We start from the raw sequence: 27,630 nt of genomic DNA on the forward strand, positions 1-27,630 counted from the left end.
TAGTTTGAAAGAGAAGATTACCTTAAGCAGAACAGATGAAACTGAAAAGAGTAATAAAGAAACTTTTAATAGATTGCATTTAAAGGGTATTAATAGAATTACAAAGGTTGACAATGATAAAAGTGGATTTGAAAGAAGAAGAAGTCATAGTAGAGAAAAAGCCATGGATGAGAAAGAAATAATTAAAATTAATACAATGTGGCTTCGAAGTTTCATCAAAGTTTCCAGAGTTATTCTAGTCTGATAATATTAAAGAACTCTCAATATTTTTAAACTTTCTCAAGTGTTCTTCCTTTTTACGTATATTTCGTAAAAATGTATGTAAATGAGGACTTCTTAAAAAAATTTTTAACGACTATAGTTTATAATTGGAAATTGTATTTTTATAAAATATTAGAATTAGATATGTTCAAAATATATGTAACAAACGTAATAATAATAAAAAAGGAAATCAGAGTCAAGAAAAACCAAAGATGAGAAAGAGAGAATTAATATCTATACAATGTGGCTTCGAAGCGCATCAATGTGGAAGACCATGTCCTTCTAAAGAAAGGGAATGCCTAATCGTGTGCAAGTGTACTCTTAAAGATCATAACAAAAACTTATCAGTCAATTCAGAGGTAAAATATCCTGAGGGTGTTTCGAGCAAACGGGTGCTAGGCACAATGCTTGTCGAATTCACTAATGAAGGAAACTTGAGAAAGTTTAAAAATATTGAGAGTTCTTTAATATTATCAGACTAAAATATGCACTATTCAATTTTAATATATCATACAATAGATTCGACATAAGGTATACAACAAAAAGACATAACCATCATTCTGAATAATAAACAATTTTTATAATTAGATTAATATAATTAAATAAATTAATCGTATAAACATACATACAAACAATATACAATTATAAATTATCATATCAGCTTTGAAGTGGATAATATATCTATTGTTTACTTTTAGTTAAGTATTAAATCTTCTTGTAACCAGAGAGGAATTGCATAGCCAAGTCGATTCAATAACTTCACCAACTCTTCATTATGAGAATAATAATATCGTTTCAAAAATGTTTGACTTCTGGAACTTAATGGTGGATAATTGCGACCTTTGCCCTTACCAAGACACTTAGAATGTTTAACACTCGAAACCTACAAAAATAAAATCAGTTTATAAACAGTTTTATGTTACATAGCTATGTTAATAAATGTGCATAATGAGTAGATACTTAAAAAAAGAGATAGTAACAGTGATGTCATCAAAATTAAGGTAACCTTGAGAAACAACAATCAGCTGATGATGTTTGACTCTTAAAATGGAAGGAAATAAAAAAGCTGATATTATTTTGCCACATAAATACTTTTCTTTGAAGGTTATTTTTATAAAGATTCGAAACACCCAATTTCACAGATGGGAATGAAATTAGAAGTATCGTTAGATATGTATCTAATTAACTTAATTTTATTTATTTCCTAATCAAAATTCCTAATTCCTAATGTTGTGTCAGTCTTTATTCATTAGATACATTCCAGTCTTAGTTCTGATCCTATCAGTCCGTGGGACCGGTCCTTTGAGCTATCATTGCTAGAACTCATTTAAATAAAAGAAATAAATAAAGTTGAGTGACGTCATCAAGAACTGAACTTTATACGTTTTAGGACTGAACCGAATCAGAAAAAGACTGAACTGGACAAGAATGTAGTCTTCAGTCCTAAATAAGGACCGACACAACACTACTTATTTCCATTATGAAATAATGCATACAGGTTAAACTGACTAAAAATTATGACAATTTTTCAAGCAACTCAAAAAAAAGTTTGATGATATTTTTTTGTATGGAGAGGATAAACAAATATATTTTGGAAAAATTCCGATTTGAAAAAGAAATGAAATGCAGTCTATTATAATATGAAGAAGTAAATGTTAATAATGAATATAATTTATAATTTAAATGATAAACTGACTTTATCTGTAATACACCAAAAGAAAAAACTTGCAAGAAAGAAAAAATATGAACCAGTCCAAGCATGGGAAAACCATCTATTAGTGTAACATTAGAAGTTTGAAAATCGGGGGTATTTTTTAGCTGCTCCGTTTTGTTTTTTGTTTTTGAGTTGGTAATAGACCAATAAATTTTATTTTCCTTAGCTGGTGTCATTAGTATTTAACTCCTTAGTAGTGAATTCATTTTCTACAAAATTCAATTATATTCTAATACTGATTGAACATTTGTATGTGCCTCTAAAAGAAGGAAAGTAACTTTGATGATATGTAGCTGAGTTATAATTGTACTCTAACTCTTATAACTCTACAACAAATCCTCAGTGTTACTTTTCGTCTTTCACGCACAATTAATTACTTTATACTCTATTCACGAATAATGATAATAGCATTGGAAAATAAAAAACATAAATTCAGGTACAAACAACCAAAATCCCAACTCTTAAATTATAATAAAGTTTACCAAGCATTGCTCAGGCCAAGGAGGGAGCGGAAAATAACATTGACAATGGTCAATGTTCTTTCTCCTTAATGTTTAGAATTGTTATGGGAAGATTAATCTGAATCGGAGAATCTGGTGTTTTTTAGGAATCGGCATCCGAAAAATAATGCTTCATTTGCAATTACAATCCTTCTGTATTATTATTTATAATTAATATTTAACTATTTATTACTTTTATAAATAATGATAAAAAATTATTAAATACCAGATATAATTAATGATCATGAGAATTTGTTACTTGAGTCTTATAATTTTATAAATATTGTAATAAAATAACACAGGAGACCAATAAGAGTGTCAAAATGACCACTAATGAAATTAACCCAAGAATATAATTTGTCTTTCAGCGCAAAATCCAAAACTGATCTGAGTTTTTCTCCGGGTCGTCAGGTTTCAGAAATATTTGAGATTATACTAATTCGAGACTATTATTCTTCAGAGACGTTTTTCATCATTAAGACAATCACCAAATTGAAGTACGATTAAAATAACTGATGTAAGAAGGTCTTTTATGATTATAAAAGTGTTTTTATTGATTCGGTATTCTCTTCTGGACTCGACATATTTCCATTTTTAGGCTGAAAAATGATGAAAAACGAAACTCTTCATGAGACCATTGAAACTTATTCATAATTCATATTGATAAAGATAACATAGCTAATATTATAGAAAAATATTCTATCTTTTATTCTAAAAATCAGGATCTCCAAGGACTTAAGTACGATTTGGTATTTTTTCAGTGATCCCATTTTTTAGGGGGGTATACTAGCAAATATGTAACATTATCTTATATTTTGTACGAGTCCAATGTCCCCATAATGGCATCATATCCCGTAATAAATGAAATTATAACTTAATTAATACCAACGCTTCGCACGAATTCAAATAAAATAATTAGTATTAGGTATATTTTGAATATTAGAAGTCTCTACTCATCATGAATGGATCTCTTCATAGTTTCTATCCTGGAATCCCTTTTCCGAATGAAGGAGTCCCCTCTACTCTCTTATGAAGCCTTATTGTTTTTCTCGGATGAACTTTCATCACGTTGTCCGTCTTAGAATACGGAGTTCCAAATAAGACTAAGACCATCTTTTGAAATGAAAGAAGAAGTTAAAAGTATCTTCCTTTTGTCCTAATTCTCGGATAACAAAAAGTCCAATTCTTCAGGCATTCAGGAATGATCTTAGGCTTTAAAAATTGTCTAAGTAAAATTGTTGTAATATTTAATTAACAAATTATTAAATACATATTTCACTTCTAGCATCTTATCTTAATCTGAATGTATCCCGTCATAGTTTCAACCGTTGAATATATTCATTGTACTATAGGGATGGGGAGATTTCTCCAAAAGGTAAGAGTCGACTCTACTCTAGTATGAAGCTCAGTTGTGTTTGAATTTTTTCTTCGGCTAAATTTTATCCTATTACACTACCGTAGACATTGGAATTCGAGCTTCTCTTGCTTAGAATAAAGTATATCGGGTCTCTTTTTTGTCTTTAATTAATGAAGATCAATCTTAGAAAATGAAAAACACTTATATTTATAATTTGTTCCTCCATTTACTCAAACAATACTGGATGTTATTTTTAATATATTTAAATGTTATAATTGTAGCTTATGTATAATATTCATGCTCGGATAACACTTAATATTTTACTTAATTATATTTACATATGTCACATCATGTCTTTTATTTTATTCCATTAGAATTGCAGTGTCTCGAAGAGGATGTATGACTTGTCATTAGTCAATTCACCATACATATTTTATCAGTTACTAATAAATGTAACCTAACTTTTTTAGTAATCTTTTTATTTTAAGTTAATAGCTAAGACAAATTTATAATATGAATATAAAGAGAAGAAAATCAACAAGTACATTAGCAAGAGTGACAATGATGTCGATCCTCAATTCTATTAGGAGTTTAACAAGGACTAACAACTAACTTACAATCATAACTCCGCAACAAATCCTAAAGATTACTACCCATCTTTTATTATCACTTACGAATGTTCAATCAGGTTTTGAATATAATTGAATGTAGCAGAAAAGAAAATACACTACTGGGGAGTTAAATAATATTGACAGCACCTGATGAAAAAAAAAAATCATTCCTCAGAATACCATTTCCAAATAAACGGGGGAGCTAAAAATTTTAGAGGATCTTCATCACTAGAGATCACACAGAGACAGTAGAGAAAGAAGGGAAACGATGTAACTGCAATAATGACAAGTCCACTGTTCAGAATCCTATCGATATTTGCGACGACGTGGCAAGTAAATAGAAAATCAATTTTTGGTGATGGTCAGTTAAACGGGTTTTTAGATTAACTCAGGGGTCTACAAATGAGTGTCTTTGTTCGTCTTGAGTCTCATCAACCTACTAATAGCTATATTAGTAGGTCTTCCCTCAGCATTGCTTTCCATCAAAGCACGAAATACATCCTCATTCGTCAAGTGACCCAAGCGATGTACATAAGTGTTGGAGGACCATGGACCATTGAGGCTTCTTTTGTTAACAAAATAAGGAGTCGAGCCCTTGCATTCAGGGTCCCAATATGAACAAACTGGAACTGTCCAACCAAAGTGATTAAGCAATCTCGAATTAACTCATTTTAGCTACTGAGTCTTCTGTTGAAATAAATGGGTTCGTTAGGCATATAAGTGGAATGACATGGTGTATTATCGATACCCACGCAATTCTATTTCGCTACAATGAGATTCACAATTTCAAGGGAATAAAAAAAAACATATCAGCAGTTACTAGCTGAAAGTGATCTTTAACTTTCCTCTCCATACAGTTCAGTATTATCTATATCAATGAAAAGTTCAAGGACTTCCCCAAAAACTTAACGTGTAGTCAGACACGACACCAACACTTAATAAAAATCGTTTCTAGCAATCTATAAATTCCTCAAACTAGATTCTCTCTAATCTCCCTATATTTGCTCACAAATTTCCCCCGAATTAGAAACATTAGGAGGTGAAATATCTTTGGATATATATTAGTATCCAAATATTCAAACACGTCATAATAGTATTTTTGAATAATATAGTGCATTGATAGAGTGTCTCAATGATTCTTATTTTATAAATTATGTAGCAACGGTGTTTGTATTGAAAACTTCAAATCTTAGTAAGGGCTTTGGTTTTCCTGACGTTGATGGAAAGACCCGAAGTTTTTTTGAATCATTAGATTAAATCCATTGATATATTTAAGATTTGAAGCATACTAACCGCAGAGCCTGTAAGGGCATCGGCATACATGAGACATTTTAAAACCTAATGATTCCAATTTTTAGGACTATAATAACCGTTTTCATATTGATTTTGTTCTTGTAGGTCGTTTATGGAAAGAATGAAAAGGGAAGGAGGAAAAAAATGGCCTTAACGAGCACCCCGATGAATATAATCCCTCTAGGTAAATCCTCCATAATTAAGAGCGTAAAATGGAAGATATCATGTCCGGAAAAATGTTCGGGAATCCATGTTTTAATCATTGTTGGATTATAAATTTATGGTTAAACGTATAACTTATTTCTTTGAAATCGACAAAAGAAGCTTCATACTTCAAATCCTGTCCAGGACAGTGGTTAAGAGCAAGATCAAAGTTTATATAATAAAATTGGCGATACCTTCTGCAAATACCGTCACATAAATTTGTATTTTTCCAATAAATATTTTGCCATGCTGGAGCAACTTTCAGCAAATTATCGGCTTTAGTTAATTTAAGTTTAATTAATACTCAAATCCCTCAGCTGGTCCTTCATTATTTAATTATTTGTTGTACAACATCTCCCTCTAATAAAGACTATAGTTTGCCGGGGGGATATTTATTAGTCAAATGCATTAAAAAGTTCCCCTCCACCTGGATTGCATTTAATTGTATCTCCATCTATCCATTTTCCCTGGGAATGCATATTTTTTCCATTTGGATATCCTAGCAACAAGCCTTCTGATCTCTCTTCATGTTCTCTTTAAAGGATCTCGTCTTTGTGTGTCTTACTCGGTGGATCTCATTTTGTAAAGGAAAAATAGTTCATAATGCAGATGCCCCTTCCATAAAGGTATGTGATAGACTTCCGATCTCGTGAAGCATTGCTTCTATGTTAATAAAACATAAATTCCTCCAAATCTTCTCTAGAATAATCATATATTGCTATAAGAACTACCATAATAAAGACAGAATAATACACTGAAAGACCAAGTGAGGAACAGCAAGAGTTCTCATCGTCCATCCAATACTCCTTTATTCAAATTCTGAACTTATCATGAATGGATCTCTTCAAATGCCGCAATCTTTTAATCTCCTTGGCAAGGAAGGATTCGAATCTGCTCTCTTGACATGGATAATCAAGTTAGAAGTATCTTTCTTCAATTTCCTCTATCTGGCTTTGGTCCTTTCTGTTGGAAAACATATCTGAAAAGTTTTCGTATTTTCGTTTCATCAAAAATACAAGCCTTGATTTTCGCAGTCGTAAGTTCAGTTGTATCTGGATTTACGAACAATGGAGAACTGTTGAATGGTGTCAAAGTAGGTCTTAGCTTCAAATGGTGTGATGTGTGATTGTCTAACATCCGTTTCTTCGGTTAAACACTTGGGCATGCTCCATGGACTCGAACATGTAGATAAGGAATGAAGACGGATTTTATTTCTAACTGTTAGCCATTAGTTTTTGATTACTCATTGTATAATATATATCATATTAGCGACTTTAAGGGAAGAAATTTAGGAGATATTATTACGTTTAAGAGATTTAATATATAAATTTCAAAATTTCGACTACATTTTATATTAAGTGTTCAAGTGTAATTTGAAATAAGGAATATGCTTATTTCTATAGTAGAATCACGTGATATTCTATACTCCAAAAACGTAACTTTAACCAACAGTACTATATGTCTCGCTCCCACTTTTTACACGCACTCAATCGATGCCCATCTCTACCTAAGGGTGATAATTTTGGTAAGAATAGAAAAGCGTGCGAGGAGAAATAAATAAATACGCATGGCATCATTGATCAAATAATATATATACATCTCCTTCTATCAATCAAGAACGTTATCATTCCCACCTTTATTATTCAATATTAATATAATATTAGATGCTGATAGTCGATAGAGAACTGAATAAAGTGTCTAAAAAAACGTCGCCTTCTGTCATGATTTATAAAAATGGAGGCCCAGGAATTTGGAAAATTCTTACTGGATGAGAAACAGATGGCTTGTCGGATTTGTCGATATAAATGTGCCTTTTGTCCCCTGTCTAGAATTAAACGCCACTCATTATCCTCATCTCATATCAAGCGCATGGATATTCATCTAAAAAATCAAGTTAATGATGAATACATCAAGTAAGACTTTAACTTTGATCTCACAAAGATGTTTATTGCATGTATATACCCTTATCCATTGCCAATCATCTACGTTCAAAAAATTTATGGAGAAATACACGGGTAAACCTATCCCTTCCCGAGGAACCATCATTATATTAATGGAGGATGTTGGTACTGATGTCATTTATATAAATACATATAAAAATGTTTTGAGTTATCCACACCAAATGACAATCAAGTTATCAGTAAAAAGTATAAAATATTTACTAATTTTGAAATGGAACTCTGAATTTTGTACCATCTCACAGTAAGTATTCAATTTTTTTTAAATCTAACTATAAAATATGATTCTATTTTAGCTAAACATATCAAGAATTATGATACACAACTCATTAAATTACAAAAACAACTGCTTAAATTTTCACAACAACGGGGGTAGTAGCTTTGGATGGCTCGTAACTAGTTTGTCTGAAACTAGTTTCTTCACTTAAAGACTTGGGTATGATAATTAGGTTTTCCAATATTACATAGTCAATAAATGTTACTTTTTTATCACTTGAGGCTTAGCTATGGTTGATAGGCTCCAAGAAATGGTGTTGAGAAAACTCATAAAAGGAAAAAACAACTGCTTAAATGGTCACAACAACGGGGGTAGTTACACTGGGTGTAGCATTATAATTAGCAATTGTGTATAACCTTCATGATAATAGTATGTTGTTATATAAGCATAAATAACGGGGAAAAAATATTTTTTGATGCTCTTAATAAGGAGTAATATCGCCGGACATTATTACATAATTAGCTTTTGCTCTAAATCTTTAAGAGGGATTTATTTCTAATATTTTTTTTATTGTCTAACTTTATGATTTTGACATTTACTTAAGGATTAAGGATTAGTTCAATCGGATCGGTAGAGATATATCTATCCTGCGCGCAATTGTATATAGCAACTTCCACATGATGAAGAGGGGTGATTATCTTTTTGATTAAACTCCACGCCTCACTTGAGTTTTGCAACCTAAAGTTATGACATATTTAACTGGATTCCAATGTCAGAACAAGAAAATATTATTTGGATAAATCAATTATTTCAATATTCTGTATTTATAATTTAAAGTTATTATTAGTTATATGATTCTCATTGTTTAATTTTATATATTTAACATAAAAGGTATGATGGTTTATTTTTTAGTATATAGATTTTATTTAATTTAAGCTTTTTTTTTAAACTTAGATCTTCCAATATATTTCGAAATACTCTACTTTGTCGTATCATTAGCTATTATTCTGAGAATAAGGTTCATAATGAATTACAATGTCAGGGAGGTGACGTTTACAAATCTACTATAACGGATAAAAAACGTCGAAGTCAATTATACGTAGTACAGGGCGTCCACGATAAATTGGAACTACTTTAAACTTCATCCAGATCCATAATGGGGATATTCGGGTATAAATCATACTAATATAAAAGGTTGCGTGAACAATAACTATAAACTTCCACCACAATTGTTCTGACAACAAACGATAGTCATCATGGAACAAACAAGGAGAGACGCCATCCTCGAATTGGCTCGCGCGGGACACAAGCCTTCTGCTACCTACAAGCTTCATAACTACCCCAAGGCCACGGTGTACCAGGTCTTCAATGCCTCGGAGGTTGAGGGCCGCAGGGCCCACAACATAAGAAGTGACCGAATCCGCACTCCCGCTTTCTTGAAGGACTCCAGAAGTCCATCGGGGAGTTCCTTGTCCAGGTTGGCCAAGAACCGTGGAGTGAGCAAGCAGCTGGTCTCCAAGGCTGTGAATGAGGACCCGGGTACAGGTCATACCGAATGGCCAAACAACACATCCTCACGGCATCCATGAAGGCCAGCAGGCTCACCAACGGTAAAATCATCTTCTTATCTGACGAGAAGAACTGGATTGTCGACAGAAGCTACAACGTCCAGAATGACAGGTGGCTTGCCAAAGAGAGAGAAGAGGTCCCTGTGGTCTTCACCACAAAGTTCCCAGCCTCCGTGATGACCCTGGAGTGTTATCTGCAGCACCGGTGAGGTGATGCCTCCTTTCTTCTTCAATCCCAAGGAAAGGGTTTACGCGATAAGGTACTGCGAAGTCATGGAGGAGTTCGTCATCCCCTGGATGAAGGATACGGCCGCTGGGAGGGAGTTCATATTCCAACAAGACTCAGCGGCATCCCACGACATCACTTTTCTGGGATTGCAACACCTGGCCCTCCAACTCACCCGACCTCAATCTGCGTAATTACTACTGGTAGGGGAAGTTGGAGAGGGGGTGTGCAAGGTCAGTCACAAGAGCATCGCGGCCCTGAAGGGCTCCATTACGAGGGAGTGGAATGCTGTCGATTTGGTGGAAGTCATCAGGGCATGCAAATCCTTTAGGGGCAGGATGGAGAAGATGGTGGCTGCTGACGGAGGACATGTTGAATAAATTTATTGTTTAATATCATATGTAACTTTTTCATATTAACTAATACACTCCAAATTCAATTTTTATCAAGCAGGTTGAATTTTAAGATAGTTCCAATTTATTGTGGACACCCTGTATATCTTCATTAAACATTTTGCTAGTAAACACTTTTGTGTTACCCTCAAAAATCATAATAAAGCAGGCAGCTCATAATCACATCAGTATTTTAAACAATGATACCATATGTCTTCCTCCCCCCTTCTCCTTGCACGCGTTTTTTTCTACAATATTATCAACTTTACCTATAATATATGACTAAGAATATAATTGGATCAGTCCAAAGAATGATTTCCTTATCAGCCTGATCTGCTTTACCTATCAACGCTCCTAAGGACCAATACCTCAGTCATTCAGTCCTACGGTCCTAGCTATCTTTTTATTTTCTCCACTCCTAGCTAGGATTGAAGAACATAAGATCTAAGAAAGTAATGACGGTACACTTCCTACTTTTAATTTCAGGTATCTTATCTTTTTGAAAGAAGATATGAATTATGATGAAACTTCATCCATTAAAATGGCGTAGTCTGTAGCAACTATGTAATTTCAGCTGTTGCAGTTTCCATAAATACCTGATAAGGACCGGTCCTAGAACGGATTTTTTTATTAGTACCGGACTAATGAGACTGCAGTCTTTTTAGTTTTTTTAAGGCCGATCTAACCTACTAAAAATATATTTACTCAAGGTGTTCTGAAACAATTCATAATGACCAAAACGAACCTGTTTGGTTACATATATTGGCTATTTTTTTATGATCTTCAAATAGTAAAATGATTTTAAATCCTTATTCTTGATTACAAACTCACTTTAAAACAGATTAAATTATTATTTTTTTCTCAAGGACAAGAAAAAGGCACTCTTGTAACAAGGGAAAATATATACAATTTTAAAAAAAACTACTATACTATTATTATACTTTAATAATAACAAAAGTCAACAGAAAACAAATCTTTTAAATTTCATATTCAATTCTAATAGTAATTGACATGCTAATGACGAATCGGTAGCTAGTTTTTCTAGATCAAATCTAGTTTTGAAAATTTTCGATATAATTTTGTTTTTGTATTTTACCTTTTAATAGGTTTTACCCAATCTTAGAAAAAAATAATAAAAAAAACAACAACTATAACTAGCATATAAGTGAACTTATTCCTTGCAAAATTTATGTGTATTTGTAATATGCGCTTATAATCAATCTGAATATCATTCAATCCTGAGAAAATGTAGTCTAAAAGTTAAAAAACTACCCTATTTTTAGAGTTTTGCTTGAAAAAGAATAGTTACCTCGGTTTTCAATTGTAAGGGTAAATAAGATGGATTTAATTTACAAAAGAGTTTTTGGTTCTAGAATGTGTAGTTCAGCTGCAATATTAACTAATTTTTAAATTTATAGATTACATCATCAATAAGGGCTTAATGAAATAATATATAAAAGTATATTTTTTACCGATTAATATTTGCTTTTATATATCTTCTTTTTTAAACAATATAATTCATTACCACGAAATTCTAAGAATTTCAGCAACAACCTTAATTAATTTTTGACCCGTAAAAGTAAAGTCGAATTGATACAACTATTAAGCTATACCTTCTAAAATCAAATATTCTTTTGTAAAAGAAAGCTTATTTATTTATGCTTCAAATAAGTTTTTTAGGTGTAAAGAAAGGAAAAAATTGAAAAACCAAGGTACTATTCATTTTCAAACAAAACCCTTAGAATATGGTATTTAAATTGAATTTCGTCAGGAATGGATGTTTGAATATAAAATATAACCACATGTTTGAAATCAGCATAATATTTTACAAGGAATAAACTAATTATAATGTGGATTATTGTTTTTTTAAGTAGGCTCGAACATATAAGAAAATCAAACTCAAAAAATTCAATTCCGAAATTCTTAAAAACAAGATAAATAAAAAAACTTATTATTTGTATTTCGATCGTAAAGTACTGAGAGAATTAAATATGGAAAAAGATTTTTATAAAGTAAATTTTTGTTGACTTGTGTAATCTAATAAAGAAAAAAACTGAGATGCAATTATTGTTAATTAAATTTCTAACTTTTTTACAATTCATAACACTATGTAACAAAATTCAGGTCTTATAGTACTTGTCGGCTACAACCCACGTTATTATTGTTATTTAAGCCATAGAACAAGAAAATGTCCATCAAACCTTCAATCTTTATAGGTTTAGCCTTAAGATACATTTAAAAAAGTTGTTAGTGTATAACTACTATTCATTGCCATATTTCGACGGGAAATAACTATATCGATAAAAATCAAAGTTAACTAATTGGAGTCAAAGTTTGTATTGCTTCAAGAATGGACTCAATATTTTTTATATATTTATGTACTTCTCTTAGTTAACATTTTTCCTTTGAATCATTTAATACGCCACCTTATATTCGAGATAACTAACCCGTATTTAAATACACGTTCGGTGTAATCACAATTGAAATATTAGTTCTATTCTATTACTTTAAATATAACTGTGATATAAACCATTTGAAGAAAAAATAAAAAAGATACTAGCTTCATCATCTTACTCAATTATTTATATGGACTTTTCTTATTAATTGTAGTCAAGATAAAGTAATAAATAATTTACTTTTTAAACGCCCAAATGTTTGTATCAATTTATTATTAACTTTGATTTTCATATATCCATAAGTATTAGAACAGCAACTTCAATTTCATATTTCACCGAGACGGGTGTATATTAATAAATTCCATTTGTCGCATATGATTCACGCAACTTCCTTCTGTTTGTTGTTTAAAAAAAACACTCTAAAACGTGATTTTGAGATTCTAACAACGACATCATGAACCCGAAGGAAACCATCATTTCGGTTAATTTGGAAGGGAACAGCAGTAGCATCATTACCAGGGAGGTCCTGAGGATGAAACCGAATTGTCTACAAAAGCAGCAGTTTCTCAGTGAGGCTACAATGGTAAAGAAGCTGGCACGGGAGAAGTTGCTTCTGAAATTATTCAATTTTTGTACGAATGGTTCAATCATTTGGACTGACGAGATCTTCTCCATGGAGCTGTCTTTCAACAACCGAAGCATCGAGGACATTCCCTTGAACAAGCGCAGCGTGTTTAGGGTCAAAATCAGGCCTCACTGATGGTCCAGCGGGCGTCACATCCTGCCCGATAAAGATACTTTTAACCTTCCATTCCAGAGGATGTGATGGTAAATCAACATGTATATCTGGACATTTCACAGTCCCAAGTACTTCCCCGGATCCAGGAACTGCACTGGGAAGGGTCTTAATGCTTCTGGCAGAACGGAGCACCTTCAAATACTAAAAAAAAATCTGAGCAAGAGTGATGCCAAGCCACTTTCCGGCACTTTTGGAGCAACATGTGGCCCCTTTCCTGCCCAGATCTCAAGGTAATGGTATTCTCCATGTAGTCCTTTCTCGAGAGGGAGGTTTATATAACTGCATACCATAGCTTCGTTCACTTTAAGTCCGCCATAGTGTCGGCATGGGACATCTTGTGGGAGGAGACCATCGGCACAGCGTATAAAGTAGTTCTGAAGCCATGTGCCATGTGGAATGAACTGGAACTCATTTAGAAGGATATTTTACGTAGATTGAAATGCTATAAAAAAATGTTACGAGAAATAAATATTTGTGTACTTTCCTGGCTGCTGAAGTTGTTCAAAGACTTATGTGTCACCCTGTATATAGTTATTTCAATTGGAAATGTGGCATTTCCTAAAAACTTGAATTTTTTAAATGCTCTAAAGGCAAAACCTATTGCGGTTATAGGTGTTAACGGTTCTCTTTGTGTTCTACAGCTAAATAATAATAATGAATAAGGATTTTTGCCGGTGGGACAAAAATGCTGTTGCATAGTGTAATTCAATATTAATTAAGTTTATTAAAATACCTGACAAAAGAAACCTTTAATTGGGTCGAAAACCAATTCTTCTTCATAGTTTATAATATGTCTAATATTTAAGAATTTCTGAATTTCTTCCATCACATTTGCAGGGGTATATCTTAATTTCTCCCCATCAATTATTAATATTTTTCGTGACTTAAAGTAGTGCATCCATCTTTCAAAATGAAGAAAATATTTTCCTGGCTCAAGACATCGTGATTGTAGAACTCTCACGACTTTAGAAGATGTAGAATTAGCTGATATAATATCAAAAAAGCTATTACTTATAGCTGCAGGATCTTTATGAGCACGGGAATGATAATACCAACTATAAGCTCTTTTGATGGGTGATATAATTATTGATATTAAAGATGCTTCTGGAAGCAAATTGGAAACTCGTAATGGTACTATCCCTTTATCAAAATAAGTTGCCGATTTCTCGAACACAAGTGTATCATTAATTTTCACATTATCCGGGAAAAAACTCATGTACCAATCGATACCTTTAAGATAATCGCTACTACTGAAAAATTGTACTTCTTCAAAATATTTGGAGTGATGATTGTTAGAAATTATTGAAGGATGAATTTTTAGGAAATTATATAAAGCCGTTGTTCCAGTTTTTTGCGGTCCAATCACAAGAAAATTAGGTAGCCTCTTACAATTTTTATTTTTCGACCAGATTTCTTTAAGGCGACTGTCATAACAAGGATTCTACAAAGCAAAAAAAAAAAAAAAGACTTAGAAACTTTAATAACACGAAAAAGCTATAACTTTGTATCTTAAGTAATATACTATTTTAAATATTATTCAAAAGAAAAACTTATAAATACAAAAACTTATTTATTTTAATCAATATTAAAATTTGTCAACGGCCATTTTTGGATGTAGGGCGAATATTTTAGAAATGATGACTACATGATCAGAAAAAAACAATATTTAGAAACGGATTTGTCCTTGATCTTGGTACGTCATATTAAATAAGAAAAGAAAATAGAAGTGCTTAAATTAAAAAAATATGGAGGCTGTCTTTTGCTACCTCTAGTAACGAATGAATAAGGGATAATTAATAAATTTCACTGTATATTTTTTATTATTTTCCCCCTATGTATAATTCTCGGGTATTAAATCAAATGTTAAAATAATTTAAATACATGTTTAGTATGTGTGGTTAAAAAAATGCAAAAAAAAATTATGATACCTTAAAAAACCTTTTTTAACTACTGGACAGTTGATAAAATAATAGGAAATTTTTATTTTTGTTCCATACGAAATTCCGAAATAAATATTGAAAATTTCAAATAATGTATTGCAGCTATAGGCGGGTTACCAAATATATTGTGCGTGTACGCGTTGAAGTGTCTATATATATAAATGATATTTTTGTTTGAGCAATTCTTTTCCTGGTTTTAGTTATATATACCCATATGTACAATTAGACGTGTACAAGTACAGTAGATTGGTAACCACTCTTAGATATATATATTTAATTTCACTAAGTCAATTTTTATGAGGTTGTAACAAATAAGTTTATGTAATATAACCATAATTTCAGGCGAATGTTCTGCAGAATATCTGGGCAAAATTTCAAGAATACATATTTTCTTGTTTTGGATTATATTGAAACCAATTTCAAAAAAAAAAAAAAATGTTATTACTATATACATGCAGTAGTTCTGCAAAGTTCATTTAAACCCATAGCATTAGTTACAGATTCTTACTTGAATCATAGGTAAAATAAGCAAAACTGAAATGAATATAAAACACGCTCTTTTTGTGCTTGATGCAAAGCTAGTAAGTAAGGGGTGTCAGGAAAAATTCCACTTCTGGTGATCATAAATACACTAATATTTTTTCAAAGGCCCTTAAAAAGTTAGTTTTATGAATAAAATATATATCCTCAAATTAGTAATTTCAATCGTTATTTTCGGCTTATGGATGTTTAAAAAATGCGTAACTTTCAAGTAATTTAGATTTTATTCCATGGAAAAAAATAATTAAATTTTTTTTTGAAGTTACATCTATCAATTTGTGATAAAGTGAATATGTTTACTTAGGATTATCAAACCTTGAATATGATATATTAGTTATTATTTTAATGTTGAAACATATCAACATTAACAATTGGATAAATAAAGCGACATATTTTTAACTTAGAAGTGTTTTTCATATGCTTAGATCGATCTTCATTAATTAAAGACAGAAATATATCCATTTTCTCTAAGAATTAGTACAAAAGAAGGGATTCAAGATACTTAATCCTCAACAGGGGATGCTTGAATTTCAATTACTACAAGAAATGTGATTATTAGGGTGGCTGTTCTCGGGATCACCCATTTCGAACTTTGTAGTCATCATCCCCTGGCACCAAGATATCCGACGGACACCTCTCCACCTTATCTTGGATTTCGTAGCTATTTGTTTAGCTCTCTCCAACGATTCGACCTTCGACTACCTGTCCGAATCCTCTCAATGATTTGTCGCTCCACAGCTAACCACATATTATTATGACGCATCCTGGATCATAACAAAGTGGAAATCGCTACTCTTACCTAGTATTTTGCAAATGCTTGTCTGTCAATCCAAGATTCTTGTCCAATATGAATAGTCCATTATGTGTAATGATATTATAATTAATAACGAAGAATTAAGTGATTAACCTTCTTTCCATTGGAACCACTGTCGGGTTTGTTTATTTTTCTTTTCTCTTATTATATATTATATTGGTGATAAATATTATATCAGTTTAAAAGAATCTTGTCATTTTTTCCATTTAAACACTTTTTTTTTTTTAATCTGGCCATTTTTTCCTAAAATCAAGTAAGGTAACCAGTCAGTTCAGTCACTATTATTTCCCTGTACAATTTAGGTACACTTTATAGCGTAGTAAGTATATAAACTAGAGTGAACTTAATTAATTTTTGTCGACCATTAACAATATAATCTCTGGCCACCATATTACAATTACACTTAACAAAAAAATAAGATTTTGGAGCACACACAGGTTGAAATCCACAATTATTATTGTTATCTAAGCCTTAGAACACGAAAATGACCATTAAAATGGGCATAAAATAGGTCTTAAAACCTTTAAAAAATCCGATCCAGAGCCATTTTACGACTTTTTAAGATTTGTAGAAAAAATATATATATTTGGATTGATTATTTCAGTTTATCTATTCATTTTCTCAAGAAATATTTAACAATTGAGTAACGCAAGCTCGCATGAAAAATTAAAAAATTAAACATAAATCAGTCAATTAGATTACTAAAAATGAATAGAATACTTACCAAATACATTGGATATGAAGCATTGGGTTTAATTTCCTTCCCTCTAACATATTAATTACTTAGCACAATAAGTCAAATTATCGACTTCAATTAACCTTACATTACTTATTTCTTATATATTCCGAAAGAAAATATTGAACAGATCAATTTAAATAGATTTGTTTTTGACTGCGAATCTTTTTAAGGAGTAATATACAGTTTATTCTTTGATTTTAGCTACACCAAATATAAAGCAGCAAAAAAAAAAAAAAAATTAGCTTCCAAATAAGATCCTTAATTTCAATGTATTCATATAAGATTAAAAACATTTATTCACAAAATTCTTTAGTTAATGAAAGTCGAAATATGGCTCTTAATAGAAATTATACTCCAAAAACGTAATTTAAAAAAAGCTAAGCCAAAGTCCTTTGAAGGCAGCTTTTCTGTAGAAGAATTTGGTCTTGTTAAAAAAGCTGTTTGCCGCTTAAAAGAAGCTCGAAATCAAGCTTATAAACGTTAGGACGTCTTATGTGAGATTTGCCGTACGAACAATATTCTTTAAAGGGGTTGTTCTCAAATTTCATATAGTCTGAGTGCACATACCACTGCTCTAGAGGATAAACCACTCTCAATCTCACATAAATTTGATAATCATATCAGTAAAAAGGGGATGTACGTAAAGAAAAACTAAGCTTATAGATAAGAAAAGGAAACACGGTTGAAGGGTGTGCTCATTATTTAATAAGTCGTGGTGTGTCAACATATCTTTCTATAAGAGTCATAACCCAAGGTTAATAGAAATACAAGGTTAGTCCATCAAGTAATCGTGCTTCCTAGAATTTTCAATTTGATGTATTGTACATACTGCAGGGCAAGATAGGCAGATTTTAACAAACCACGCAACCATTCATAGTCTATGACGCCATTATTGCTAGAAATTTCCATTTACTGTATTGTACCACCCGCTGGGCAAGAAAAACAGATTTGAGAAAACACGCAACTACTCATCTACGACAACGCCAATATTAAAAGCGTGGTGGAAGTCAAGTATCAGTCGTACAAACATTATCTTATAACCTTGTATTTTTATTAACCTTGTCCTCACGTATGTTTTGTGTATATTGATTTTAAAATGAATAATAAAATAAATATATATAAATTAAAATATAACTATAATATTTTCCCTGTACTAAGGCTATTTTAGATTAAGAAGGTTCTCTTCTTTCTAGCATTAATTCATTTTCTTACTCCAAAATCATATAATAGGCAGCTGATATTAACATTGGCCCTAATTTATTAATACCCTAGCCTCACTTCAGCCTTCTCCTCGCCCTAATTTTTTATTAACAATATTTACAACTTAATGAATAATATACATTACACAAATTAAATATATTAATGGTGTGCTGACGTTTACCCCACATAATCCACGGGTCGGGTTGGCATGTGTATTTTCAATTGCTGCTCAAATAAAATAAGATTTAAGTACTTTATTTTACACTAATCGAAAATTCATGGAATTAGGAGTAACAATATGATTTCTAAAAATAAAAACTTCACTTATATAGTAAAATAAAAAGATAAGGTTTCATTTAACATACTTTAAACTAGCATACAAAAAATACTATATAAATGAAGTTAAGTTTTTTTTTTAAATAAAATCATTACTCTACTCTTAATTCCATGAATTTTGACTCTACACATTCAAAAAAAGAAAAAATATTTACAAATATTTCATCTTTGGATGTTTAAATTTCAAAAAAAATCAAGGACCAATACACCGGGTGGTCCATTGAAATCTGAACACTTTCTATTTCAATAATTAATTAAGGTTGTGTGACTGAAATTATTTCATATTATGATATATTAAACCATAAAAATTAGTTTAAAAAAACCTCTGTAGCTTACGTACAAGTTGAGAAAATGAAACTTGAAATTGATCGACGAATTTCCATTCGCGCACTCTAAGCAGTAGGGAGTCTCCAGGACCTCCTTCTACGCCGCCAACAAGTGCAAAACTTTGGAGAGTAAAATACTTTTCTCAAAAAGGCAAAACTGGACCAGTTAGAGTTAAAAAAAAAAAAAAAACGATCTCCTCAAGTCCATGCAAGAGATCTCGGGGTTTCACAACAGACAGGGCTATCAAAAAAGTGGTTGAAAAGGACTTTTTGAGGGAGATAGACCACTTTTCACACCAGCAATGAAATAAATCATTCTACTCCATTGCAAAACACGTATGAATTAGTCTTATCAGTTCTTTTTTGACACTTTAGGTCACTTACAGCTCTGATGACAATCCCCTCGACTACACCTTTTGGGTGCATGTGCTACATGAATGATTAAGAGAGCTCACACACACATCTATTTATTGTATTAATTTTGTTGAAATTCTATATTTAATTAATAAATATTTTTTTTGTTGAAGTTTAAGATTAAATTTAATTTATTTGTGTACAATGGAACCCACTTCAGGTGGACACGCTCAATCGGATATTTGTAAATAGTTGACATTTATAAAAGTTCTTAATTAGTTATCATAGCTTCGATATGGGTATATTTAATTACATAAGGCAAATTTCTTATGTAGAACATAAATTTTGTCGGGACCCTAAAATACACCTTAAATGGGGTCAGTTTTATTTTTAAATTAAACAGTAATTCATTCCTAATTTTGATTAGAATATCTACTAAAAAATCCTCTCAATATTTAGATAAAAAATGAATCCAATTTGTTCAAAGTAAAGCTTGATCAACTTGGTATATCCTAAGCATTTATTATCGTGCGAGTTTTTTAGATGTTAACAACCTTACAATGTTTTTATTTTCTAAAATGGTTACTCTACGTTTTGTCCATCCCTGTTAATAAGTAAAGTGTGTTCACTGATGTGTTTATAAACGCATAAATTATTTATTTCAGTGATCATTATACATCTTTACTGTAAAAGCTCCTATTTTTTTGGGACCTTCCGACTCTTCTTTTTTATCAATTTATCTTCCTTGAAAAAAAAACAAAAAAACTTATGCAAGTTAGAAACTATATTTCCTAATCTATATATTGATAAAGTAAAGTATGTATGTGTTAAACTCAATTTTATGTTATCTTACAAATTCTTGACTACTTGATATAAACAATAACAATTTAGCAACGAGCGTTTGTGACACCCCGTGCGTCATATATTTTTTTTAAACATTCAAAAACCAAAAATAAGATCAGTTAAACTTAAGAGTGTTTTATTTTATAGTAATAAAATAAGGATTTATATTTCTATACCCAAGGTGAAAGTAATAAAAATATTGTTTAAAAAGAAGTATTTTAGGCCTTGAGTTTGAAATTATGAATATTTTTTATTCGATATCTTTAAAAACTTCATTTAAAATGATTTTATTTTTTTATAAACTTTTAAGTTTAAGCTTTTTTTTCAACTGCCGCCAAACGCTTCAAGCTACCTCTGCCAAGACAACTAACAATCTGTGCATGCGCTGAAAGTTTGTTGTTAAACAACGGTAGCTCGCTGTATATAGCTATTTAATTCATTGGCAGATTTTTAACCCTATAAAATAGGCAATTATAACATTTCAAGGGCCTACCTTCAATAATTTAAGACATATTGAAGAAAAACTAACGGAAGTCACCTTTTTTTGCAAAAGGCCTAAATATGGAACAAAGTAAGGCTTCAATTAAGTGCCAATATTACATTCAAGAGTGATTTCAGGAAACTTTAATTCAGCAATCGTTACTTATGAAGGAGAAGTAGAATGTGTTTCCAAATTTTTTTAATCTTGTCATGGTCAATTGGTATTTAGTCTTTTTACTTGAATGTAATTAATCAAATATCAATAATGAGTTGCTCTAATGAAGGCTCTTCGTATGACGTCTATGTTAATTTGATTTAACCCAATAATCTTAAAATTTTCTGATTTTAGGCGATAGCGATTATATTTAACTTTGCACTAAAGAAAAACACGAATTTTGAATTTAGAAATAAATAACTTGTTCAAAAATCCATTCCTTTTTTCATATTTAATTTCGAAATAAGTATTCTTAATTACCTATAATCTTGAGTTTTTGAAGAACCTAAAATTAAAATAATCCGAGAATAGAATAAATAGATTTTGTTATTTTTTATTTATTTTTTATAAGTCTTGAATGTTGAAATTATTAATTAATATTTATTTCCTTTATTGATAACACATTATTTTAATCCTCAGATTTTTTATAGGTCTACAAAATCTGTTATATTATATATAGTTATATTGTAATACATTAAAAATTGGATTACTTTCGGAAGAAGAATTTTTAAAATGAATGGTGTGTTTTTCTTTAATGTAAAATTTCCTTATAATACTTATCACCTTAAATAAGAAATTTATTAACTTTAAATTAAAAAAGAATCATTGTTTCTTTTTTCTATTCAATTTTAAGAGATTTTCTGAGGTTCAATACAAGATAAAAAAATGATGAATGTTTTTAAAACAGGAGAATTTTGCCTATAATTAATTGTAAAAGTTTTTCCATATAGAAAAATGAATTTGAATCATTAGTACACACTAAACAATTAATCTGTAGACCACAAAGTAAATCATTTAAATTAATTGTGTTTTTCGACATAAAGGCAAATATAAAATAACTACTAACATGTAAGTACACAACTATTATAGCATAGTTTAATTATTGCTAGGATGTGGATTGTATGTAAGAAAAAATGTTAGAAAAAAATTAATAAGGTATGCAATAAAATATTATTACTCACTCCCCAAATTGGAACTTTCTCGTCAGGAAACATATTAAAATAAATTTCACTTAGCTTTTCCGGATTAACTGTAACAAATTTTAGGTTAGTCCAGCATTTTAACATGGAAAATACAGATTCAAAAGTATACGGAGCCAGTCTATCAAATCCATAATTGGACATATGTGTCATGAATATATTTATAGAATTAAATGAAATAGTCTGAAACAGTTCTCCACCTCTGATAGATTTTTCCAACACTTCAGGATTTTTAGGGTAATCTTCATAATAAATGTTTTTAGTAAAGAGACCACATGTTTGCCTCGGAAGAATTTTTAATTTATCATGTGTAAATCCACGACGTAATCGAGATGGTTTAAGGTGAGGATATTCCTCTGTGGAAGTAACAACTATCCCCCAGACATTTTTCCAAGCATCATATAATGGCTTATGAACAGGGTAAACACCAGAATGATGGGGAGCAACGGCATAATGGAAATTGACCGGCAATTTGTATTCCAGCGCAAATTTCTTATTAAGAAACATCTGCTGTTCAAGTTGAAGTGAGGAATTGAACATATGAGGTTGTAAATGTCTGAATGTATGGGGGAACCACCAAAAATGGTGTTTTTTTTCAATGAGGGCGGCATCACCTTCTTTATTTATTAAAGATGAACCTTGGTTACGGAAATAATAGCCAGAAAATCCCAGGTTATATTTAAATCCATAAATATTCTTACGAAGTTTATCTTGAGAGATAACAAGCTCTCTAACATCAGATGGAGAAAGCCGGTTTTTGCCGACGAAAATATCGTCAACATCTATGAGAACCCACCTTTTAGTGTCTAAGTTAATAAGTTGATGACTCAAAAAAGTAATAGAGTCTAGGAAAAGTAGCTTTAAAAGCCAGTGACTCAAAGGATTTGAAGCAAAGATAATCTTTGGTACTTGTCCTCTATCATGAAGAACTATAGTAACAGGCCCGGAATCAGACATCGCCTCAAGGACAGGGGTAGTAGATTTAGTGAGAAAACGAGAAGTAAATGATAAGAACCCGTAAGAATCAAGAGTTTCATAGAGAGTACGAGACACTTTTAGAATATTAGGAATTTGACTATGAGGACAAATAAATAAATTTCTAAGTGAATTATGACGTTGAAAAATGGAATCATTGGTAATTTTTAAAGGAAGAGGCGTTTGATGGGTGGCGGATACAATGATACCGACAGAATATTCTGAACAATATTTAAATATCAATTTTCGAGTGAACAAGTTGATAGAAACGAAGGTTTTAAAATCCTGGAAGAGAAGAAGGGCGAATTCGTTCCAAGGTAGGGTGTCCAAGGAGTCCTCTCCCAAAATCCACACTTTGTAGGGAACACGGACTTCTTCCAAGAGGTGAGTCAATGCTTGGACACCAGAGTAATCATGGCACAAAATCAGAACCCTCCTCCTCCTCCTGGGTGCCACGCCCGACAAGTCCCCCACTCCCTCCACACTCCCACTCGGGCTGCAGAAGGAATGGCTTCGCAGCAGGGAAGTCCCTTCTTCTTCCACAGGAGCTAGACCTGGATACCTCACTTCTTCCAGGAGGTAACTCGCCAACACCCACCCGACAAACATCACCGCCGTCCCACACCCCATGCTCAGTCTTCCAGTCCACGATCCACTATCCCACGCTCTTCACCAAACCAATTCCATCAATCATTTTCCTTCCACACCGCACATCAAGGTTCCAGATTCCAGCCTCCAAAGTCAAATCCACTTTTTCTCTTATTTCCCTTTCTTTCAGAATTTATCAACTTATTTCTCTCAAGTAATTCAATGATATCAATTACAGACTCTTTTATTTCCCTCACGAAACCTCTTCCCAAAATTAAATCTATATATATATTATGGTGTCAAGAAAGTTCTTTGTGGAGAAAATTAACGTACGAAGACCAAGAAACCTTTCTTCATAAGTCAAAATAAGGTCGATTTTTGGTGGAGCATCTAGCAAAGTAGAATTATGAAATCATATTTCCACTTTGCCTCTACTCTATTGCCCTATTAAATCTTTCTCTTTTTGCCTCAAGGACTCTAGGCAAAGAGTGGACACTCAAGGCAAGGAAGGTAGAATTTAGTAGTTCTAAATTCTGATTAGAAGCTGCTCCATATTCCTCCGGACACGCAGCCAGTTTACACAACAATAACACGATGTTATAGGTGGGTGATATGATCATGGTCTTCCTTGTCTGATTTCAATTTGATTGAATTGTTTATTTTTCCCTTAGCCGCTCTTTCCCTAGAGCCCTTTATAGGAAAAGAAAGGTAAAGGGGAAAATAAACGATTCAATCTAAAATTTCGGGGAAGAATATGTTCCAATGGTAGTCGCCCTTATTCTTCTCTTTTCACTAGGATGAGACTAACTCCTTCACTCCCCACCACCACTGGCTACAAACCTAGCTGGAGTAAAGCATGAAACCAAGTAGAAGTAGCGAAACGCAACAGATAGACTGAAGAGAAGGAATGGTACAGCGTTATACATATTTTCGCAAGTTGTCACTTTTAATTTTCTTCCCACCGAGACTAACATATATAAATTCCCCTTCAATTAAGTTCTTAATGCGCTAAAGCTTGAATTTAAATTCAATAATACTAATATGGATTATCCCTAATCCACGAAACCTCTTAAATTCACCTTTTTCATTTAGTTTCTCTCAGATAATTGTTTATTATTACTGTTTAAAGCATTGGCCATCAGGTAATGTCATTAATGGGTGTCCTGTACAAGTTGGGCCACTAGCCAGACTTTCTCTTTCCATGTCGAAATCGGAGGTAGCGACAGAAGATAATTGAAATTCAACTATCGCAACCTTTCAATAGTAACTTTGCTACGTCAAGCGTAAGGACGCGAAGTAAAGCGTAAGCATCTCGACTATTCCGAATTGTTCGGTTAATTTTCACTTCGAAGGGTCAAGGAAGTTGTCAATTATGCTCTTATAGAGGAGGGGAGGGGTGATTTCTCTCGGAGACCATAAATCGAAGTTGACTAAGGGATATTTCTGGAGAAAATCATATCTATTTATCTAAAGCATTACGACTTTTTCTTATATCTACTAAATCTATCTATATGAGTTTTTTTCATATATATCGATAATTTTTTTAAAGTTCATTTACGCTAAAGATTTTTTTTCTTTTTTTTGGTTCATGACTTAATGGATTTCCTGTCATACATGTTCCTCACAATGATATCCATTACTTTTATCCAAGAAGAAGAAGAAGTGTATCTGAAATATTATTTCCAATTGGACTTGTTCGATAGCTTTAAATCAAAACAAAAACATTTTATTTGGAAAGATTGCCAATTAAACCAATTGGAAATTAGAACGGCTTCTATGATAAAATTTGATTTGTTCATATCTTATATATAATAAACTTATTTTAAATTACTTTATAAATAATCATTATGTTTATGTTTTGGTGTTTTTAATTCGGTCTTATGGAGTTTTCGGTGGAGGGGGATGGGGGTTGATTTATGTCAGTGTCCATCCATTGAACATGACTGAGGGGTGTTTTTGGGGAAATCATATCTAACTATGTAAGGCATTACGGCGCTTTCTTATATCTACCAAACCAATTCGTTTGAGGTGCTTTCATGCACTTCTATAATTTATTTGAAGTTCATTTATGATCCTTTTTTTTTTTTTTTTTTTTGTTCTGTTTCATGACTTAATGGATTTGATGGCATATATGTTCATAACAATTATACCCATTACTTTCATCCTAACAGGAATAGAAGTATATCTGAAATATTATTCCCCATGGAACTTATTTGATAGCTTTGAATCAAAACAAAAACATTTTATTTGGAAGGATTGCAAATTAAACGAATTGGAAATTAAAACTGCTTTATATATTAGTTAATCTTTTGTTTTCCATAAATATTGGTATTATTTGTTCATTTGCTATATATTTTAATAATTAAATTTCTTGTGATTGCTGTAGTTTGTACATGTTCAATATTTCGTGTTTAATTTTTTTGTAACTCCTAATGCATATTTGCATCAATATGTTAAAATTTGATTTGTTCATATCTTATAAGTAAGAAACTTAATTTAAATTACATTATTAATAATCAATATGTTTATGTTTTGGTTTTTTTAATTCGGTCTTATGGAGTATTCGGAGGAGGGGGATGGGGATTGAGTTATCTCAGTGTCCATCCATTGAACTTGACTGAGGGATGTTTTTGGGGAAATCATATCGAACTATGTAAGGCATTACGGCGTTTTCTTTGATCTACCAAATCTATTTGTATAAGGTTCTTTCATGTACTTCCATAATTTATTTGAAGTTCATTTATGATCCTTTCTTTTTCTGTTCTGTTTCATGACTAAAGTTGAAAATTTTGTGGGAAAAACGCGTGCAAGGAGAAGGGGGAAAAAAATACATATGGTATCATTGTTTAAAATACTGATGTGATTATCTTCTGCCTGCTTTATTATGATTTTGAGTATATACGCAAGTATTTATTAGCAAAATGTTTAATGAAGATTTACTACGTATAATTGACTTAGATGTTTTTTATCCGTTACATTAGATTTTATAACGTCACACTCCATGAAATTGTAATTCATTATGAACCTTATTCTCAGAATAATAGCTAATGAAACGACTAAGTAGAGTATTTCAAAATATATTTGGAGTTCCAAGTTTAAAAAAGAAGGCTTTAATTAAATGTAATCTACACTATAAAAAAATATAGCATCATACATTTATGTTAAATATACAAAATTAAACAATTGTAATCATATAACTAATAACAATAAATTATAAATACATAATATTGAAATAATAGATTGATCCGAATAATATTTTCTTGTTCTGAAACTGGAATCCAGTTAAATATGTCATAACTTTAGGTTGCTAAACACAAGCCAGACGTGGAGTTTAATCAAAAAGATAATCACCCTTTTTTCCTAATGTGGAAGTTTCTATATACAATTGTGACCAGGATAGATATCGATAAGATCTAAATAATTATTAATAATAAAGTAAATGTCAAAATCATAAAATTAGACAATAAATATACTAATAAAAAAAATGTTAGAAATAAATCCATCTTAAAGATTTAGAGCAAAATCTAATTATGTCCGGCGATATTACTCCTTATTAAGAGCATCAAAAAATATTTTTCCCCGTTATTTATGCTTATATAACAACATACTATTATCATGAAGGATATACAAAATTGTTAATTATAATGCTACACCCAATGCAACTATCCCCGTTGTTGTGACCATTTAAGCAGTTGTGTTTGCCTTTTATGAGTTTTCTGAACACCATCTCTTGGAGCCTATCAACCATAGCTAAGCCTTGAGTGATAAAAAAGTAATATTTATTGACTATGTAATATTGGAAAAT

At 31.5% G+C, this 27,630-nt stretch overlaps 1 protein-coding gene and 1 long non-coding RNA gene across 4 annotated transcripts; one reads left to right on the forward strand and one right to left on the reverse strand.

Annotated features, from left to right (window-relative positions):
- Window positions 1–210: 210 nt before the first annotated feature.
- On the reverse strand, window positions 211–24,625 carry sfl (N-deacetylase and N-sulfotransferase sfl). Of its 3 annotated transcripts, none has more exons than XM_040722195.2 (3): window positions 22,245–24,625; window positions 14,230–14,937; window positions 211–1,144 (listed from the first exon to the last, which is right to left on the reverse strand). In XM_040722195.2, exons 1-3 carry the CDS (start codon window positions 23,865–23,867, stop codon window positions 956–958), a joined length of 2,520 nt encoding a protein of 839 aa, XP_040578129.1. In that variant the 5' UTR covers window positions 23,868–24,625; the 3' UTR covers window positions 211–955. The 3 variants fall into 3 exon arrangements, with proteins under 3 accessions (XP_040578129.1, XP_040578130.1, XP_040578131.1); XM_040722196.2 differs by lacking the exon at window positions 211–1,144 and adding an exon at window positions 8,172–8,853; XM_040722197.2 differs by lacking the exon at window positions 211–1,144 and adding an exon at window positions 8,634–8,874.
- On the forward strand, window positions 24,288–26,345 carry LOC121126851 (uncharacterized). The gene is made up of 2 exons (XR_005867241.2): window positions 24,288–24,428; window positions 24,622–26,345. It is a non-coding gene; the product is annotated as an uncharacterized lncRNA (long non-coding RNA).
- Window positions 26,346–27,630: the final 1,285 nt, after the last annotated feature.

The sequence above is a fragment of the Lepeophtheirus salmonis genome, chromosome 12 (assembly GCF_016086655.4).
Source record: "Lepeophtheirus salmonis chromosome 12, UVic_Lsal_1.4, whole genome shotgun sequence".
NCBI lineage: Eukaryota > Metazoa > Arthropoda > Copepoda > Siphonostomatoida > Caligidae > Lepeophtheirus > Lepeophtheirus salmonis.